The sequence below is a fragment of the Branchiostoma belcheri genome, unplaced genomic scaffold, assembly GCF_001625305.1.
Source record: "Branchiostoma belcheri isolate BF01 breed outbred unplaced genomic scaffold, Haploidv18h27 scaffold41, whole genome shotgun sequence".
Lineage (NCBI taxonomy): Eukaryota > Metazoa > Chordata > Leptocardii > Amphioxiformes > Branchiostomatidae > Branchiostoma > Branchiostoma belcheri.
Window position 1 is genome coordinate 199272 of NW_017804032.1, and position 21615 is coordinate 220886.

General features: G+C 40.7%; 1 protein-coding gene across 2 annotated transcripts; it reads left to right on the forward strand.

Moving 5' to 3' along the window:
• Positions 1-1205: 1205 nt before the first annotated feature.
• Positions 1206-21598, forward strand: LOC109477871. 2 transcript variants are annotated; one of them, XM_019779322.1, is made up of 9 exons: positions 1206-1636; positions 16478-16683; positions 18073-18242; positions 18867-18989; positions 19139-19207; positions 19338-19462; positions 20119-20225; positions 20444-20690; positions 21055-21598. In XM_019779322.1, exons 1-9 carry the CDS (start codon positions 1435-1437, stop codon positions 21474-21476), a joined length of 1671 nt encoding a protein of 556 aa, XP_019634881.1. In that variant the 5' UTR covers positions 1206-1434; the 3' UTR covers positions 21477-21598. The 2 variants fall into 2 exon arrangements, with proteins under 2 accessions (XP_019634881.1, XP_019634882.1); XM_019779323.1 differs by having other exon boundaries at positions 1207-1636; positions 20447-20690; positions 21055-21597.
• The last annotated feature ends 17 nt before the right edge of the window (positions 21599-21615 follow it).

Genomic DNA, 21615 nt, shown 5'->3' on the forward strand with positions numbered 1-21615 from the left:
CCAAACTTTGCCCATTCGTGACCATGCCATGAACTGAGTTGTTAGGTTTTATGAAGATTGCTATGAAGATTTATCTCTAGCACATTTGATACTGCAAACAGTCTGTACAGTAAAGTGGAAGTGAGCAATGAAAGGCTGGAAGGTCGGGGCAGTGAAATGAGAGGTTGTAAACTTGAGAACCTTGGGGATCTGTGTGGTCATCATCTCAGGTGATTTGGGGGAAATAAAGAATTCTGCAGACAGGCTCTGCAATGAGAGAAAAAGATAGAACCAAAGGCAGAAATTTGAAAGGGATGACACAAATATATCCTCAAATGTGTATTGTTTGTGGTATGAACTATAGTTATTTTGTGGTGGACCTGAGCTACTTGTGAACATAAAACCAAACCAAGAATCTTACGATTTACTGAAAATGGAGGAAAAAAGCTTACTTTCAATGGAAAGTATTCACACTATCTAAAATGTTTTATGTGCAAGTACAGTATCCTAAATTAACTTGAAGACAGAAGTCACCATAATACAGTACAATAGTTTTATATAAAAGTATGTACAACTTAATGCCATTCATCTGTGCATATTACTGTAGTACAATGTAGTAGGAGATGGATGTAAAGGATTGACCTCAGATGACTCTTTCTGACCTCAAGTCATCAACTTATCATTGTTTTATGACATTTCCATCTTCTGCTAAATGAAATGGGTGATTAAGCAGCAATGATATCAGGACATATATAAACATTATGGCACAATGTGCACAAATTTAAAAGTCACCGTGTCACATAACTGGGGAGTTGACCTTTTGAGACCTACTGTGCTAAGGTGCACAGTGCGTGTGAGCAAAACATCCATCACTTGAAACTCTGTCCTCAAAAAGTCATGTTACTAGGAAACAGTGCCAACGATTGAGAACTATTCCTCATTGATATTTTGTATACCTAGTATTTTCATGCTCGAAAGAACGTTTTTTTGTCCAGAACACTTTCAAAACGTGCGATCATGCAACACGACATTTGAAAACACGGCAATGCCTCTTGCACGTGCGTCTGTGACGTCACTAAGCGGAGGCGTTACCGTTGCCAGGAACTTTTCACGACGTAAACAATCGTCTTCATCCGCAGACAACAATATAGTACGCCCAGTTTGACGGCAAATAATCATGATCAGATGGAACAATTCCCATAATCGACTCTATTAGGTGGAAATGTGAAGATTTTCGGCGCTGGGTTTGTCTATTTTTGTGTAAAACGTGTACAAAGGCTTTCTGAAGTCCTTATTCGGAAGGATATATTTACTTTGTTGTGTTGCTACTCAGGTGGGATTTCAAACATGGCGGCGGAAAACTTTCTCGTCTGCTACAAAACTTGGCGAGGGGGTGCTTGCTTCTCAGTTTTTATGCAGTAGCAGGCCCGCTCTGGGCGTGTAAATAGCGCTAGCATGGTGGACAGTCGTCCCGAGTCCCGGAGAAGCGGGACAGATCGCTCGGTAACGCCCAGCGGGAACGAGAACGGCACCGCGAAAAGTGCGAGCCGAGGCCGCCGGTTCCTGGACCTGAGCTTCTCGGAGAGTAGAGAGCGGGATGGAGGGAATGGAGGGAAGGTACTCGCCAACGGACGGAGACCTCACGGGGGCGTCAGAGGTGAGAAACTACAACAAAACATACCAAAAGAAATACATTACATTGTTCGTACGATACTGTGAAAACAAGATGCATTCAATGATTGTTAACATTGTCTGCTGCAGTAAAATAAAATGCCGGTCGACAAACTATGGTCATACTTTACGTGACCGCAGTTCGTAAATTAATTCCAACTTCCTTTATTGTTTTTTGGTCAAGATTTTGTGCATAAAATCATTATAACATTAAATCATGAATATATGCATCACTGGGCTCCAAAAAAGTTTTTCCCTAGGCCTTTTTCTGAAAGCTAAGGCTACACTATGTAGTTGAAGCAAAAACGTTATAATTCATTGTTTTAGAATGTCTCTAAATACATTCTAAGATACTGAGGTGAGTTTCAGATCATTTCAATCAATCAAATGCATATTCGACTTGGTTCCCCACTTAAAACCTTCCCCCCAAAAATTTACAACACTTGTCGTACCAGGTAAATGTTTGCCTTGTAATTACGATGGTTGTTTGAGGAGCAAACACTACATGGATATCTAGCCTGTGGTTACTGGATGGGTTTAACCTGTTTACTACCGATGCAAGCAAGCACAATAGTGGTTACTAGGACAGGCTTAATTAGTCGTAACCCCTTGGGCATAACGCAATTATGTTGTTACTCTTAAACGTTATAATGCCAAACGTTTGCTGATTAACACTAGAATGAGTGTTTAAGTTTGTATGTTTGACTGGATTTGATTGGTTAAAAATTTACTATGATAAAACTGCCTGTAGTGAGAGTGTTTGTAGATAAGATAGACTTTAGGGTAAAAATGGCATGTAACATGCCAGAATCACAAACAGTATATCAGGAATTGATTTGGTCAGTTTATTTACATTTCAACTTGCACCACAAAGCTATCAAGCGCATAAAAGGACCATGATAAACCAACAATTCATATCTCTAATTGAGAATTTTATTCCAGAAATGCACAGTTGATTTCCTTTCAATGACTTTGTTGTCTATTTCTGAAGGATGTTTAACAGGTACAAAATGTATTTGCCTGTAGGAGTAGTGTACATATTTATACACACACAACTTACTTTACTCCTAAGTTTGTTTGGAAAACATGGCTTGAATGGCCTAGCCCCGAGTCCTTCATACCTCTTAGCAACCCAACCAATTACCTAACCTAATTATGTATAAAAGGTTCCAGTGGCTGAATTTGAATAGAAGTGCCAGATTTGATCAAATACTGTACTGTAGGCTAAGTTTTTTGGCAGTTATTAAATGTACTGATATATCTTTTTAAATGCTTTTCTTTGAATTAAGTTGTGTTGGAGTAATTGATGTTGTGGTTTACCTTAATAGCACATATCCTTGGGGATTGAAGGATAAAGTAGCCACTGCTATGTTTGAGCTGCTTGTGAAAGCTTAAATCAGCCCACAGAAAGACCTTTAATCCAAAGGGTTGAGCTTGTAAAAAAAAGCAGGGCAGTGATTTGTAAAAATTTGGTTTGTTATTGCCAGCAAGATAGTACATATATTACCAACGCTATTTCTTTTCTTTGCAATGGTAGGTTTAACCTACATGACTACAGTATAGACTGGAATCTACAAAATTTGATTTGGAAGGTAAAATTCTTTCAAAACAAACCCTATTTGGCCCATTACACCTGTACTAAAGGTTGATAAACAAGGGCTGGGGCAGTCTTTGAGGGGACTATTTACATAAAATCACAACGTCAACAGGTGCTCATGACCTAACGACCCCCGTCTATTTGGTTTAGTCCAGTCTGTGTACACAGAGTCATTCTGTGCACCTGTCCTATATACTACAACAAGTGGTTCAGTTGTACACTTCGGCTGATGTGGAGATAGGTTTTATGGTTTTATGGTACCCAAATGGACTTAGACTCGAGGACTGTTTATTTGCGTCCATGGCCGTCTGTGTTTGCCCGACTCCAGGCAACTTTTGTGTGGAGAAACGCTCCGTTGCACCTGTTTCAGCCAGTAACGTTTGTCTGTTATGAGCCAATACAGGGGGGCCGTTATGGATACTTGGCTGCATAACAGATACTTGAACCTGAACTCGGCCTGTGTGGTCGTATAGTTCTCTGTCCAGTGGAGGGAAAGTTCTCTAGATCAAATTCTGCAGTTGTGTAATTCTGAACAAAAGAGGCCACGTTGTTTAGGTGTCATTGGTTACCATATGATGATACTTGATGCAATAGTATGTAACTTGACCAGAGTTTTTCTGTCTCTATGTATGCCTTTAAAAGAAGATATGGCAGGGTCTACAGTTTATTAACTTTTCAAATGTTTGTTCTAGAACAGTAATCATTAGTTTGGTAACTTAGCAACTGATGAGCATAACAAATAGAAAAGACAAGGATTGGCGAAGGACAATTCATGACTCCATGTCAGTTAACACCAGGTGCTTCAGCTTCAGCCTTTTGTATGCCTTCTGTACTGTTTACAAGTAGAAATGACACGAGTACTGTAAATTGTGAGATATTCTCTTGGTTTCGTGTTTTGAGGAGAACTCAACACACAAAAGAAAATGCTCTATTTACTAGTAACTCTATGTTAAAGTTGTTTCAACTTAAAATGCCTCTTTTGTCGCCTATTGCAAAACGAAATCCCCATGAACTTAAAACAATTTGCAGTAATTACTCTTGTGGGTAAAGTGTGGGAACTTTCTTCTCTGTCTCTTTTCTGTGCCAAACCCATGTATCTTCCCAGAAAGCCTGTTGAGTCACGCTGAGCGTTCTCTACTTACTTTTCCCTGCTTCTCTCTCCTGTGCATTGTCTGTTAATTGATAACAGGTGGGGTGGCCCCCTCCTTGCCCTGTTAATTGATTACCTGATGTCTAGTCTAATGTGGAGTGTTTTGATGTGGTCCCTCTGGGCCCCATCATGCCATCCTCGCCATTCCTCCTTGCCTGGCACATTGATCACCTGGCCTCCCTTGCACTGTCTACATTAGCGCGCCTTCACTCCGCGATGTATCATCCGACAAACCCGCCGTCTTCCCGGTGTCTGACTCGGGAGACGCGCTCAGACGGGGTATTATCCAGCCCCGAACGGAAAACCAGCCCTCTTCTCTGGAGAAGGGATAGCTCATTCATTCAGGTTTAGAAAAGGAAGAAGTTGTATACTTTTCAAGCAGAGGTTTAGGCATGTTTATCAGGCTTTCTTTTTTGTACTTTTGTACGCAATCGTTTTTGCCAGCCTTCTAGTTGCAAATGGTTACCGCCTCGCAAATACAATGTAGATGGGTATGCATGCTTGGAGTGTGTGTTAGCTACACTACTGAGATAAAACTGTATGGTTTAAGGTCCTAAAAGTTTGATTCAGAAATGTTTGACCAATGTAGCTGAATTTTCTTGGTTACAGTTTGGCGAAGTAAGTTCCATTTTCACTTACACACTCAGTTGAAATTTAGCACCCAGTGTACAGAATATAATGTATTACCCTTGGTAGAAAGTTTGTCCTCAGACCTCCCTGTGTCTGTTAGTGTAATGTCCCATCCCCACGTCTGAGTACTTGTTGTCAAGGCGGGTATAAAAACTATAAAGCTTCTGTCAGGAATGTTTTTAGCGTGATGGATAGCGCAGTGCTGCGGGAGTCCCCGGCCTTTCCAGGCAGTTTGCCGGCTCGTACCGTACTGTGCCGCCAAAAAGGCTGAGTGGGGGATGATGGATACTCCTGGAGATTCATGGCAGGCCAAGGCGAAGGTTCGCGGGGAAGGGAGGGGGAGGCAAGAGGGTGATCTGTTCATTGGCTTACGCAGCTTTGGAGGGCAGGAATCGGCACAGAAATAAACTTCTCAGAGACCTACCGGCGAGGAAAGGGACCATGTTGTGTGATGACTCTCCTATTATAGTGAACCGCGGTGAAGTGCGATGCCCCATGAAAGTACGATTCCCTACGTACGGATGTATTCTCATGTTGGCTATGAGGATCCTTTTTCCCAACTCAATTAAGTTTATGGACGACGATATCTTTTATGGACGTGGGAGCATGAACGCTCAAAGTCTAAAGCTATCACCAGGGATACATGCTTATTTTTTAGGCAAAAGCATCATGATTCACAACTGTTCAGGATAAAGAAGTTGTAGGAAAGTTTACGTAACAAAACAGGGCTTGAAATACCACTTGCATATATATACAGGTTAGTGCAAACTTGAAAGAACATCATGTCTAATACTAGTATGTTTTCTTGCAAATGATCCTGGAAGGTTATGGAAGTGTCTAATCCCAGAACCAAGAAATTCAATAATTGGTCCAACCATACAATTTTAGCAGGCTTTGACTGAATCGTTTCATTAATGTACATACATGTATGTCTTGAAGACAATATGTACTTATTCTATGATAATTGCTGGATTTAATTCAACACTCCTTTTTTTAAAATGTCACGCTGCAACACGCGTAACAGGTTATTTTCATCTTCTACACATTTCTCAATGTCAGCTCTACATGCCTGTCAAACATGTGTCTGTCCTGTATACCATCCAGCCTGTAGATCAACCCATTCATTAAGCATTATTCCCACTAACCCCATAGGGAGCCCGGCCTAATGTGCTGCCAAAACCCCCGGGAGACCCCTCTCTGCACTTTTAATTTGGCAAACACAATGGGATAAACAGATTGGCAATAGGTTTCATCAAGAAATTAAGTTTCAATTTGTGTTGACTTTGTGGTATAATCTATCAGCATCAGTTGTGATGGCAGGTGTGTCAACTCAAGACTTTGTGGTAAAACTAGCAGTAAGTTTGTGCTTTACAGATTCAGTTGTGATGGCAGGTGTGTCAGATAGTAAAGCTAGAAGTAAATTTGTGGATTCATGCTGAGTAGGATGGATTTGGAACAGGAATACTGTTCACCAGATTTTACTACAATTCTACCTGTCAATAGATTTAAAGTAAACGTGTCAGACTAAAAGATTCCCAAATGTAAGAAAATTAAGTTAGTTTTATATGGAATTGAAACAGTAATATTGAATAGACTATTCTAAGCAAACTAAACAGAGATCCGATGGATCAAAATGATATTGACATAAAGAGGAACATTGAGTGGTGATAAATTTGATAAGTCCTGACTTAGGGTTTTAATCCAATTTTTCGGCCAATAATTACTGTTTTTACTGCATTTAATATACATTTCATTATTTCAATTGTTACTAGACTTTGAATATGTTTGTGGTGTTGGTAGAAAATGGTAAAAAATTAGCAAAAAGTAAATTTTACAATGCAGGGATTGTCACATGTCAATATGTCTTGATGTCTTCATTTACATCCATTAAGAGAAATCCTGATAGAAGATTTGTATGTAGAGAATATTTGACATATATGCAATCAAAATTTAATAATTAAATGTTTTCTATTATTATTATATAATAGTTTTCCCAGTCATATGTGAGAGCCAATCCTGAGCTTTGTGTTTGGTCTATGGATGGCAAGGCTCTTTATGTTTCATATTTTTTATAGTTACCTGGTAGTTTTCTTGTTTAGAAATAAAACTCCCAATGGCACACTTTCCTCAAGTTGAACTTGTTTTGCACATTGCCTCAGAAGTGAGGAAAATGATGGGTGGAAAATGTCAGCGTACCTGATATTCACAGCCGTGCATGAGTCACACCGACTTTTCTGCACATTTAATGATTGGAAAGTTATGATAATGTGCGTTTGGGATTAATGTCCTCAGGAAATTGGAGTTCAATTCACGTGGCCTCCGGGACAGATTAATCAACAATTCAGCGCTTTGTGGGAGCGGAGATTTAGTCGTTAATGTCTTAATGGAAATTTTCATGATTGATACCGTACGAGTGTGACAGCCCCCTGTGCATGAACATATTTACCCAGGTAATTGTGCCCTTAATCATGCATTATGTGTAATGATTTTAGTCAAATCATGTCTACAGCTGCTCTTAATTCATGGTTCCACAAAGTTTCCAAAGTAGTTGTCTTATTTTGTGTTGTTTTTAGTATAATGTTCATCACTGTGTCGTATTCCCAATATATACATTAAGAAGAGTTCCACAGCCTCATACCTTCCCCATGCAGTACCATAACAAGCTGGCAGGGCAGGGGGACCAAAATCTAATCTTGAGGCCTCATCAAGACCTACTCATCTACCATTTCATGACAATCCATCCATAGCATCTGGAGTTATCATGCTAAACCAAAAAAAAAAAGAAAGATTCATATACATATACAAACGTACCAAAAACATAAACCTTCTTAGAGAAGAAAAAAAAGGTGTGAGAGGTTAATTTTTAATTAGATTGTATCCTTTGTTCAGACGAGTTTACCAAATGTTTTTTTAGTCTTTTTAATTTTTTCTGCCAGCTCCATTATTTTCCAGGCCTGCAAAAAAAAATCAAGAACCAAGAAACCAAACTGATTTGGCCTACAAGCATCTAATAAATTTGGATGACATATGGGGACAAGCATAACTAGACAATGGTCCTTGTTTATTTGTTGACAATTATGATTATCGTAATCAAAGTGATTTGAACACTGATCTTATTTGTTTAAAGTTAACGAGTAAATATTACTTGACGCCACGATGACAAATGATAATGAGGAACTTTTTAGCTTGTGGAATATACTTAATGACACCGATCAATCTAGTATATGCCTGTTATAATTCTAAGTGTTACCGTTCTGATTTACAGTAATTTGCACCTAATGTACATTAGGGATTGATCTCATTTAAAGTGTGAAGATTTAATGGTTCCAGTGTGTCTCAAGGATATATTATCAATTATAGTTGCCATGGCAACGAGGCATGAGGGAGAGGAAATGTACAATTTTGTTTGTGAAGAATTGCTTGTTGCATAATGAAAATTAACAGTTATTATTGGCGTTAAAAGTTTTTGTAAGCACAGACTATTAGATATGGTGAAACTTAGAGAAGTTTGTAACATGTTAAACCATAGATGTTTTCTTGGATCCCAATGCATGCTGGGAAATACAGAGCATCATGGGAAGCAAAAATGTCTGTCATAAATGCTTAAGTTGTCTGTGATAGTTATAATTTTTGCCTACTCTTCCTAGGTTATAGATATATAATACAACATTGAATGCACCTTTCTTTCTTTAAATTTGAATAAACAAGCCCTGTATGACATTGTTAGAGCGACAAGCTAGAATGTAAACAAGAGCAAGAGGTTACCTCAGGTCATCTCCATGGAACAACAGGTGTCTGGTAACCATGGCAACAGCAGGTGGCTCGTGTGTCAACGTTGACAAAAGTGAAACTTGTGCCGAGCATGGCGTGATGTACGTGAAAGGAAATGTAACACCGCTACATTCTGGGTCAGGTAGAGAGAAAGGCTCTGGTTAAGAGTGGTGGTCAGCTACAGGAGTGTTGCCAGGCAACTTAAAGTACACACAGTGTATATTGTTGCTACATGTACATGTTGACATCATGATAGCACAGTTATACTCGACTATGCATCAACTGTCACTTGAGTGCACAATACACTCGTCTTGTACTTTGTTTCTGGAAGTTTGATGATTATTTTGGATTTACAGTCACTGACTTTGTCCAGAGTTACTGTAACTTAAAGGGTTTGTCATCTTGATGCAGAGGAATCTTTTTGTCCTGAAGTGTTTCAGATCATCTTCAAAAGAGGTATATGTGCATGTACATATACATGATGATGATGATGACATATTTATATGAAATTGAACTGAATTTCTTCCCACACGTTTGTACTTAGTAGCCCTTGGGCCACACAGTTTACAACATGGGGTTAATCTACAGTGACTGATATAAGGCTCTTAGAATGGTGTGTGAGAAATTTTTAGAAGACATATCGTCAAATTTACACACCAGAAACTTTGGGACTAAGATCTCTAGCCTGCAATCCAGCCTAGTAAGCTATCCCCACTGGGAACACATTTTTTGGGGCAAACCTAAACCTAACAAGGCTGGATTCCAGGCTACAAGATGTCTAACAGGTTGTAATTCATGAGGTGGTGTGAGTTTGGAATATGAGAAATCCAATCAGGGCTCTAAACTACTCCTGGCCACTCGGTCCTAACCATCACTGGGTGGTATGATGGACCTCCTCTATGAATCAGCTGCTCACTTTAATTTGAGCTGAATGGCGCTATAAATCAGCTGCTAAGTTTAATTTGAGTGGTACCCCTGGCAGGCCGGTGACGACGGGGCATGGCTCTCCCAGCAATCATTTCTGCATCAACAAGATTCAATTTTGACCAAATCATCCTGACCAATCATCAGGCTGCTGGCTGATGGCACTCTAAGTGGGCATTAATTCTGTCAAGGCAGTGGTGCTGTGATTGGTCTGGGATGGGCAGGGTGTCTGGAGTGAGAAGGGGGACTACTGTGGTTCACTTTATGTTTGCGGTAGCAAAAGTTTGCAGTCTGAGAAAAATGGACATGTTCAGACATGGGACTATACGTTTGCGATGGGGACAGGTGCAGGAAAAAGAAAGTCTGCGAATTATTTGTTCTCAGTAATGATGACTTTGTGGTACAGAAGTGACGGCAAAGATTTCGAACATAACAGTACCACAAAAATCAGGAATTACAGTATGCCAGGTCTCTCCGCCGCTATGTGGTTTTGTTAGAACTAGTCTAAGAGCTGTGTACCTAAACAATTTTTATGTACAAATACAGATTTAGGCACAGGTCCAGTGTAAAGTATAGACTGAGGTTTAATTCAGTTGTTTTATTGCACTGCTATTTTTCTGTGGTGAATTGTACAGGTAACTTTAGACCATGTTCATTACACTGGGATCAGTGTCAGGTGGTTTTGTTAAAGTTTGTTTGTTTCGCATAGTTTTGTACAGTAAGTTCACATGTAAGACCAGATTGTAAGGTTGTGGTCATGATGTTCATCCATTGTGTATCACTACTATCAGGACCTTGAAGTCATTGTTTATCCATGAAAACATTCTTGGGCTCATAAAGTGTTGTCTTCAGGCCATACAAATTTCATTTCTTGGTTCTTGGATTTCCACAGAAAATTATTCAGCAGATGGGTAACACGAAGTTAAAAAAATGATCCTTTGACCATCCAAGCTACCATGATCATAAAAGTAGAAGCCACATTGGATTGGACAACATTCTGGCTGATAGATTGTATCAATGAATTTTTTAACTCTAAAATTTAATGCATTTATTAACAGAAAAACCTTAAAAACCAGTGAGATTGGCAATGACTTCAATTTTTAGTGCCAAAACAAAATACAAGCATTTGGGATTATCTACATTTTTGTAATTTTTGAGTTTCTTCAAATTAGAAGAGGTGACTGCAAAAACCAAAAATGTGATTGGTGTGGCCTCAGTTGTATTTTTTATCCAGACAATTGTTTATAAATGCTGCTCTATCAGTTAGGTAATGTTACATACATGTAACAGTTACTGAAAGGCTTAGATATGCAAATCTGTAGGTGTAGTAGGAGTATCTGTTGTGCTTTCTTCAAGTAAAACTCCAAACTTTTCCTTCTAAGTCCAGTTGAGTGTGTGAAACATAGTCCACATGGCTATGCAGTCTTTTCTATCAAAGGAATGCATCAATACTGGTATTGCTTTAGACTGAGTTATAAGTCAGTTGTTGTGTTGTAATGAGGGACAAAAGTTTTTCAATAGCTGGCCTTAGTTTAAAGGTGTTTATTCGGTCCAATCTGTAGTATATCTTCATGCTTGGGCAGTATTGTTTGTAGTGATATAATGTTATTGGGCACCCACCAGTGCACTATAATCATGGCCGTACCAGCTTTAATAAGACGAGGTCCTTCTTTAATCGGAGGGCGCGCTCTCCTGATTTCCCCAGGCCCCCGTCAGATTAACCAGCCGTCACCACCGCGGAACTTTTCATTAAGCCTCCGTCACGGCCGGCAAGATTGGTCGTTAATAGTGGTAACGAGCGGGTTGATGGGATAACAATGCAACGCGCCAACACTTTTCATGGGCAATCAAACCGCGGGGCAGATTGATACAGGGGGGATCCTGGACGTATGAGATTGAATTCATTCCGCTTGATTTGTGGGCGAGCTTTGGGTCATGACTCATGTGCGGGCAGTCCGGCTAGATATACAGAGGGGCAACTCGCTCTTTGCTTGCGATGCTGAATATCTATATTAACATAACCCCAACACTTGTAAAAAGAAGATTCAGGTACAATTGGACAAACAATATCGGTGATACAGTTGCTATAGTGCAGTCTGTATCATCTCTGATTGATGTGTCGCCCGTAGTCAAACATAAATCTCCGTGAGGTCGGCCAAACTTGCCACCACCCTTCAGAGTTTAATTTTCAGTCGCAGTGTGGCCCTCTATTTCAATCTGCTACAGTCTCAGCCTTTAGACCCGCCGGATCATCAATTGGCCGACCCCGACGCAAATGGACACTTTGTTACCGCGATCACCTAACAATCATGCCTCCCAATTTGCACGATTGGGAAACAGTCACCGGGCAATTTATTACCTGCGCATGTGCTTGTCACGGTGACAAATGGTTCATTATATCAGTGGACTCTGTTCCGAATGTAATTTGTGGGAATAAGTGTCGAGAGACTCCCGGCTAAATCACTCGTTCCTGCCCTGGACTCGCTGCTGCAAATGTGGAAAACTCAATAGCTTCCCTTTGTAGTGGCTAAATGGCCATTGATACAGATTTTTTGGAAGAAGGAATGTAAAAATCAACATAATATCTCTGGATTTAAGGAATTGTTCAATGAGTACTTTTTATAAATGTTGAATAACTATCATATAAAAGTTGAGAATATTATAATATAAACTAAGGGAAATTTTTCCTTGTTTCATAGTGAAGGATCAAATCACTCATAATTCTATCTCCCCATACACAGCCTCTGCTACCTCTCAAAACCCCATGCACACCCTTTTACATCTCTGTCAACTGCCACAGAAGAACAAAATGTCACTGCACGTTTCCTATTGGCAAGGACATAAGTCATTGTGTAAGCCATGCCTTCAAGCCTCACAATTTGAACTTCCTTCTTTCTTGACTTGTACACCCCCTCCCTCCCGCCCTTCCCTCCACTAACCCCTTCTGCCCAGCTCCCACCCCCCTCTACCACCTCACTTTAATCACTTCACCAACATGCATCAGCGGCAGAGCCCGTATAATAAGTCCCCAGGAGCAACCCCGTTCAATCATCCCAGCTCACACATTATTTCATCATTGCTGGCTCCTTAATTGAAAATTTGCCGGCCTGGGACCAGGCACAGATTGGTGAAAGGGTCGCTGGAGTCTGACAACAGGCATTCCTTACTTCCAATTAGACACATGCTTCATCAATGCCTTCTCTGAACAATGGCTTTAAGACTACAAGCCATAAATATTCTAATTAATCAGATATTGTTGTTTGGGATGGCAGCTTGGTAAGGTTTAAATGTGTGGCGTCTATTTTGCTACTGCTGTACAATGTATATGGTAAATTTCAATGTTATACCAAATATCATTAAATTAAAGGGACCACATTGATGGACATTTAATGTTTTTGGCATGCTTGCAAAAATGTGTTTACCAAGGCAAAAAGTAGAGTAGTACTCAGTGCCTTATTTTTGAGGATTTCAGTTACAATGTATATACTTACACATGTACATAATGTACAGATAACTGAAAGTATTGTGTGATACAGCTGATACAATGCAACCAATAGAGAATTGATGTTTGGCTCGTTCAGTACATGTGTGTGCTTTGTTTTTAAGGTTAAGTCCATCCTATTATGGTTTAAGTTCAGCTATCCAAAATCAACAGTATTCGTAACAAAGCATAAAAAATGTTGTTAAGTTATGGAATAAACTGTCACATATACTGTACTCCTATGTTTGTTTTGACAGGTCTAATAAACTATTGTTTACTTTTGCAAATGTCTTAAAGAGCAACGTCGACCTGAGGTGGCCTCAAAGCATTAATCTTAAGTGTCGTAGGTATTCTTTAAGTGAAAGGATCGGGCCAAAAAGTCAAGGGCCAGTGGACCACAATAGTACTAACTCCATCGGAAACTATTAAGCCGTGGTAACTGTACCCTATGGGGGGACCCACGCAAAGGCAGGCAGCTATTGTGTGGGCTGTGTATTGTGAGATGGGAACTGGAGAGGCTGGCTGGCGTTTGGCTTGTTCTTCTGGCCAACATGTACTCGGGGGATACATGTACATAAACAAACGGCAACACAAAGGTACTGAAGAACACAAAGTAACAAAAGGTTACTACTAAACCCAGGTGTGACATAACCTAACTCACAATGATAGTTCACAATGTACAATCTCTCTAGGCCACACGTTACACTGGATGTCCACTCGAGGGACTTGAAGTAAAAAGTCACACTGCAGACAGGTGGCTAACTACATTTTGTACAATAGACATTCTTTAAGTGCTTGGGTCAATGGAAAAATAATAGTGAAGGGGACCACCAAAAATGCTGCCTTAGGTGGTTCTTAATACACAGAGATTGCCGCTGGTAGTGGTACATGTTTGACTATAGCCAGCCTAGAAATCTTTTCAGTCATCTCAATTTTGTTTGATGTAACATGTAATATCATATCGAGCAATGAAAAGGGGTCTGGGGGCATGCTCCACCTTCAAAAATTCTAATTTTGACCCTCCAAAAAGCAATTTCATGCATTTTAAGCGACAAATTTTACTGGTAGATGAAGATCTTTCCATATATTTACACACAGATTTTTTGTCAATTAAGGATGACGAATTGGGCAAAATTTTTGGCCATCATGAGTAGCAAAATCCCGTCAAATGATGTAAAGATGAACAGTCTGGCTAGAACACTGCATATTGCCTCATACCTCAGGCAAGAAACTACTGTACCACAATCCAGTACAGTTCTGGAGACCAGCAACATTCCCGGAGATAAACTTATTTCCTCTTATAACCTGACAGACAATTAGCAGCAATAATTAGCCGTTTGACGCTAACGAAGTTGGACAGGGGAGGAGGGGTGCTTTTGAAGCTGAGTAAGGAAGGTCAAGCACCCTAGATTCTCCCAGATCACACTACTTCCCCTGTGAACCCCACGTCCCATACCTTACTCTAATTGGGAACGTGATGGTGATTTGGTCCAACAGAACTAGTGCTTGGGTGATGACAGATTCGGCTGCTGACCAGTTTCTGAGAAGTCAAGTTCTGCCGCTTGTTGTAGTGTCTTGAAGGTCTTAACAACTTGTATCCGAAGATTAATATGATGACAATGTGTTGATCAAACACGTCTGTAGGAGCTGTCCAGTTACATTTGTACACAGTCACATTTAGTAAGCAGGGCTAAAAAATACATACTCAATTGGGAAACTAGGAGAAGATAATCTTTACTGTAATATACAAATACTAAATAGCCAGATAAATTACAAATAGGCAAATGTATTTTATATTCAATTTGAAAGAATGTACAACATGCAGTTGCCAACATGCAATTTTGTATATGCTATGGGTTTAGGTCCGGACTTGTAGAACCTAAACGTATGGACTTGAATCTGGACCTGAACCTAAATGTGGGTTTAGGTATGCACCACTAGTTGCAACTGTTGAACATTATCCGTATCCTCTGAGGCCGGCGTCCAGAAACATCACTCATCACAACATTCCCATGATGCAGCTGGGCGTTCCCGCCCTCGGGCGACTCTACTCCTGATAACATCCTGACCCCTGACCTCATCACAGTGCCGGGCTGACTGATCACATTAATGAGGGGAAATCAGTCCATCCGATCTGTCATCGACGCACAGTCGGCACCCCAGGACTCAAATGTACACAAACCTCAGCATTAGGAGCTACTGGTCACCAGGGCTTGAATTAACAGTGTCCCAATGGCCACTGACCACTAAAATGTAGGCCAGGACAACTAAAAAGATACTTTGGGACATTTTATGGGACAATAGAACAGTACTCAACATCAGAATGTCGGCCCTTTTTTTGTTTATCGGGTGCACATCCCGGCTTTTTGCTTCTGAACAGTCCCCCCCAAATATCACTACTCTGCAATTATAGTGCGCCTGGGAGTGAACATAAGCAAAATAAAGTTGACTTCAAGTTGAAGTCATAAAATACTTCCCGAAAAACAGGTTGGGAAATTCAATTTTGGACAGTGCTGGGACAATAGGAAGAAAAGTTCATTTCAGGGCCTGGTCACTATATATAGTCTATTGGCTACTGCGGGTCCTATGATTTACTGGCCTGTGGACTTGCCCAAAAAGTTTCAATCATTATGGAGTCTTCATTAGTTTAGAAGCGCCACCTAGTGTCTCTTATATGTGCTGCAGTACAAAATTGTGCAGTGATATGTTAAACTGCTACAAGTGGCTCGCTACACAGACCTTTAGACATGTAGATAGAAGAAGATAATTCACTGTAGCTGATAGAATGATAAGAAATCTTTAGGGACATGTACACTTCTTGGGTGGATGCATTTCTCATTGTATTAAAATTGCTTGAAAGATATTCACTATAATTGCATTACATAATTCCAGACTTAATTCATAGCTTTCATAGAGTAAGAGTAAGAATTGCATTATCACGCGTTAGACCTAGGGAAAAAATTCTGTGTTTCCTGTTTCACTTTCAGTCCTGAAAAAATTAGGGTCGGTAGTTAGGGATTATCTCTTTTTTAGTACACTTTGGCGATCTCTAGTGATCCAAGTTATACGATACAGATTAACAAAGTAAAACTTGCATGATCATGAGGACACTTTTAATTTAATGTCAATGTTGGAAAACTGAAAACTGTACAATTTTTCATCACACATCAGGATACAGATCATGGTAGCTGGGTGTCATCCAATTTGTAACGGCAATCCTGATTTCCGGGTATAACACCTATTGTGACACTTCTTACTTTTTGTCATCCCATAGGTACCAAAGGTTACCCGATGTCCACCTACTCTGTGGATCAGTCAGAAGAGCACATGGATGAACTGGTCCAGGAGGCGAGAAAACAGTCATCCCTGGGCCAGCACGCGCGCACCCCCTCCCCAGCCTGGGTCCTCACCGTCAGCTCTCAGCAGACTCACAGTGGGGAGGCCGCACTCTTAACATCCCAGCTGCTGGCTAGCAATAAGGTATGGTAGCTCCAACTCTCACTACATGTGTATCTGTATAGCTGGTGTAATGGCCCTTCAGCACAACATACCAGCTTCAGCTAGGCGTATGGTACAGTGGCAGCTGGCTATATTACATAATATCATCCAGCAATTTTATACATGTTCTATACAAATTATACATGTTGAAGCCTGGTTACATTCATTTTGTATACTAGTACCTGCCACTTGTGTTGTGTCTGTAAATAACGTCCTTGGTTTGAAAAATCTCTAGTACAGCCGTATGTTTGTAATTCTTAATAGTGGCTGGCACCAAAGACTTGTGTTTGTAGACTTAATTACATTGTAATACCATGGAACTATATCTTCTACAGTTCAAATCGCCACAGTTGTATTTATCTCAAAACAGTCAGTCCATTGCCAAAGCCCTCTCAAATGATACAGGATACATTCCAGTTTACTGCATACACAATCACATGGTTTTGGTACCTAGATTACACACAATTTAGATTAGAAGGAATTTTTGCCCATGCTGCATGAGTGAATCTTACAAACCTGGGTATAGTAAATTTGAAATCTAGATTGTTTAATGTGTATGCACAATTGCAATACAATACAAATCCTGGCCACTTTACAAAGGTATTGGGGGTTCCAGTGTGTTTGTTTTGCCATCTTTTCCTCCCTTGGTATCATGTTTCCCGCGTGTTGTATGATCAACAGGCGATGTGGTGTAATACCCACGACAAACCTCAGTCAAGGTTGTTACGCACCAGTTGTTATGACTACAGGAGTCGGCTCAGTTTTGTGTAGTTCAAGCTTAGCACAACTTTCAGGTGCAGTTACTGTAACACAGTTATTTGCTGGTCATTTCAACCATGCTGCATTGGTACTGGATCCCTTGGGTGAGTTACATTTGTCAAGAAGGTAAAAAAACTAAACTAAACCATCGGGTACATGTACAACTACTTACAGGGTTGGCTAGATGTAGTTATTGTTTTGGGAATTGTGCAGATTGCTCCATTCAAAAAAGAACAAGAAATCATGCTTTTTCAAGTACCAGAGTTATCAACCAAGGATTGAGGTGTTCAAAAACTCTTTCGTTCCTGGATCAGAGTGGAACTCACTGCCACCAGGTACATTTGGGGCGTCCTCACTAGAAAGCTTTTAAAAATGTTTAGGTTTAGATGTTCAAAGACAAGTCATTCAGTGTCACATAGCCTGCTACCGCTGCGATGCATGCCCGTGAAAGCTGGTGTGTTATGCCGAGGGGCTGTTATACTGGCTATACAGATACACGTACAGATACCATAGGACAGTTATGATCATGCAACATGATAGATAAAATCAAGACTTGTAAATGTTTCTTTTTGTGGTATCATCCTTTAATTTGGCTTCTTTTTTATTCCTCAGGGGGAGCAGACAGTAGGAGTAAAGCCCAAGAAGCCCAAGTACAAGAAGATCGTGGTGAATGGCTTGACGTACCACCGGCCAATGAAGGCGCACCAGTTCCTGACGGCGGCAGACACCGCCAGCGAAACCTCATCTGAAGCCAGCTCTCTGGGCAGACCTACACGGGCCAGGTCAGGACTGTTCATGTGGAGACCCTCATTTTACAGATAACTTTATTGCACAACAGTTGTACAGGGTACAAAGTATGGCATTCTACTAAGTACAATAGTACATATTAACTACATTTTCATAATGGTTAGCCTAATTAATATGATAGTGGGTGGCTAGTATGGGATAGAATGGGATGAACTTTACATAGCGATGATTGTTGCGCATACTGACTTTGTTATGTTCTATAAAGAAGCTATATTTTACTTTGTAGGAAAAATGTCTAATTACAAAAGAAAAGGCAAATAGGGAAGTAAGGGAAGATGTATAACGTACGGGAGGTATGGGACATGTGTACAGGTGTAACAGTCAGGAATATACCCCTGGCTAGAATACATCTGGGAGTATATTTTGGCCAGGGGTATATTCTGGCCTCTACACCTGTATTTTGTGTATTGTATTTCCTATAAGTTCTGGTCAGTCATGTTTCTTTGGGGTACATAACTTTCTAAGGTTCAAAAAAAATTGAATTTCTGATATGGAAATGGTTTTGTATCTAGAGTTGTGTTCATGATTAGTTAGAATTCAGACTTAATTACATTGTTTGAACTACACATGTACATTGTGATTGAATTTTTCCCATTCAGCCTGTTACGAGCACGGCACCATCGCTCCCAGTCTGCCCCCTCCTCACAGACCAGTACAGACATCAAGAGATACCTACAGAGGATGAAGGACCAGCGCCCACTCACAGGAAAACTTCCCAAGGAGTGAGTACAACAGCTTAGCTCTGAAGTAAATTGTGCATTGTAATTTGTATGCAAAAGCAAGCTATGATTGTGCATTTTACTGCAAATGAATTGTGTATTAGGTCTATTAGATAAAAGAAAAATTACTTTGTCTATCTGTCTTGTTCCAGGCTGAACCCAATAGTTGCAGAAGACGGGGAGACAGTACATGCTTTTCTCATTGGTGCCAGATATAATAGGTAAGAACATACGTATGACACACATTCATTTCTGTAAATTTTTACTAGTACTACAAAATGTACATGTCATTTGGGTATCTTAGTGATGGCACAGATGTTTTATTTGTTGTTGTTGTTGTTTATTCTCCAGGTCGCAGGTGATGGATGTGCAATCTCTGAACAGGTTTGGTTTGTTTGTGCCGAGGTCGAACCCTAACGGCTGTTTCCTGACCCAGCCTGAGATGTATGTGTCTGACAAGGATGCAGAGGAAGCTGGTAAGGACCTAGATTGTTCAGCAAAACATGTACTGTATCATAAGCACAATGAAATAGCCATTTGGCTACCAGTTCTCTCTTGGTTACTGGAGAAGGTTTAGTCTTTTACCTGACTGTGTATATACATGTATATAAAATGTATAAAAGAATGTTTAGACCTCACAACTAGTACAACATGTATACATGATATGTCAAATTCAACAATGTTGATTCACATATATATACTTGCATGTACGTCGATGAAGGTTAGACATCCAGGTAATACGATATGCCAAAAAACAGTTACTCAAGCAACTGGATATGATTTTGAAAACGTCAGACGTTTCAGCTAGTATCCACTAGCTTTCGTCAGTGACTGAAACGTCTGACGTTTTCAAAATCATATCCAGTTGCTTGAGTAACTGTTTTTTTGGCATACTTGCATGTAGTTGACATTTTTTAATTCATTTATATCCACTAAGTCTTGATTATATGTTAAGTTGTAGTATACCTTATGAAAGTCTCCATACTTTTGTTATGTCAATAAAGATCATATTTTTGAAGTTAACGTGTATACATGTATGGTCTGGCAACCTTGCAGTGTACAGTCTACCTTGATATCACTCATAGAAATAACATTTACTTACCAATTGTTTTTTCTATCTTTTTTTTCCCAGCTGACAACACGAGTGTAAAGAACAACCCCCCACAGTACAACGGCCGAGGCAACCCCCCCACAAAGGCACGGCAGGCATGGGCAGACTCCAATGGTGCCATTCCTCAGGTCAGCTCAGGTCAACGAATATAACCTAGAGTTAACAGAATATAGCCTAGAGTTAACAGAATATAGCCTAGAGTTAACAGACCATGTGCGTGTATAGTGCAGAACCTATCTCTGTGTCTATAGCCCGTCTGACAGTTTTCTAAATCTATCCAGTTGCTTGAGTAGGATTTTCCTTGTGTAAAACAGAACTACAATTAACCGGTATTTTCACCACCTAGCAGGAAACATTACCGCCCGGTGCCACACCCCCAAAAGGCAGACCGCCAAGTGGGCGCAAGCGTACGGGATCTATCGGCGGCGTGCTGGCAGACAACACAATACCCCCCAGCCTGAGGAGGGGCATGACGATCACTGGTCACAGCATCGGCATAGCTTCTCCCAGGACACTGACCAGTGGGTCAGCCAGCCGTCCGGGCACACAGACCCCGCGCACCAACCCAGCCAGTAGACTGTCTGTTCACACAGGTAAGGGAACAGTGATATACAGTCAAACTTGCCCAAGCAACCCTTCTGTAAGACAGCCATCTGGCCATAGTGACAGCTTTTTCTCAGTAGTATGTAAGCATTAATCGACCACACACGACCCAATCTCTTCCTATTACGACTGAATCATTTTCAAGTATGTGGTGAAAAACATTTTTGGATGATAACTAGTGAGAAATCTTGATTGAATCGGTCAGTTTGCCATTGATTTTGACTGCATGACAGTCCTCATGCAATGTGAAATGGCACTGGTTGGGTTGGTTTTGGTGCAGTTTACTTGTTCTCTATCTTGTCACCATGACTCACGATGAAGCTTTGTCTGACTACAAACTACTATTTCCTACAGGATCCCTAGGAAAGAGTGGTTACACACACGCACCCACATGCCCCCAGTCTGCCACCATGAAGACTTCCGACCCTCTTGCCTCCTCGCCAAACGGACCCAGACCGACCAACATCTCCTTCGCTGCTAACGGCCACACCGCCCTTCCCAGCCCCGAAATCGCACAGCAGATGGAAATTCCCGCGCCGACGCCCGAGCCGGAACTTCCCGACCAGCAGGTCCCCCGCCACTCCGCTCCGTCCGTACGCGTCCCACTGCCGACCGCGAGAACTGTCAGCTCGGGTAAGAAGTGCGACTCCAGCACGCAGTACTCTGTCGTGCACAGCGAAACCGTGGATCTGGAGAGCCTTGCACAAGGTCGCGAAAGTAACATGGATGTTTATCCTAGTGTGGCAGAGGAAGTGGAGGAAATGGACACTGGATAGTGCTAGCGCTGCTACTACATGTATATACTGATCGAAAATGTAAGAATATTACTGGGAGAATAAACATGGGCAAAATTTCACTTTCATCAAAAATATGATGAAAGATGGGAAAAAAGACCGATAAAAACAACAGACTGCT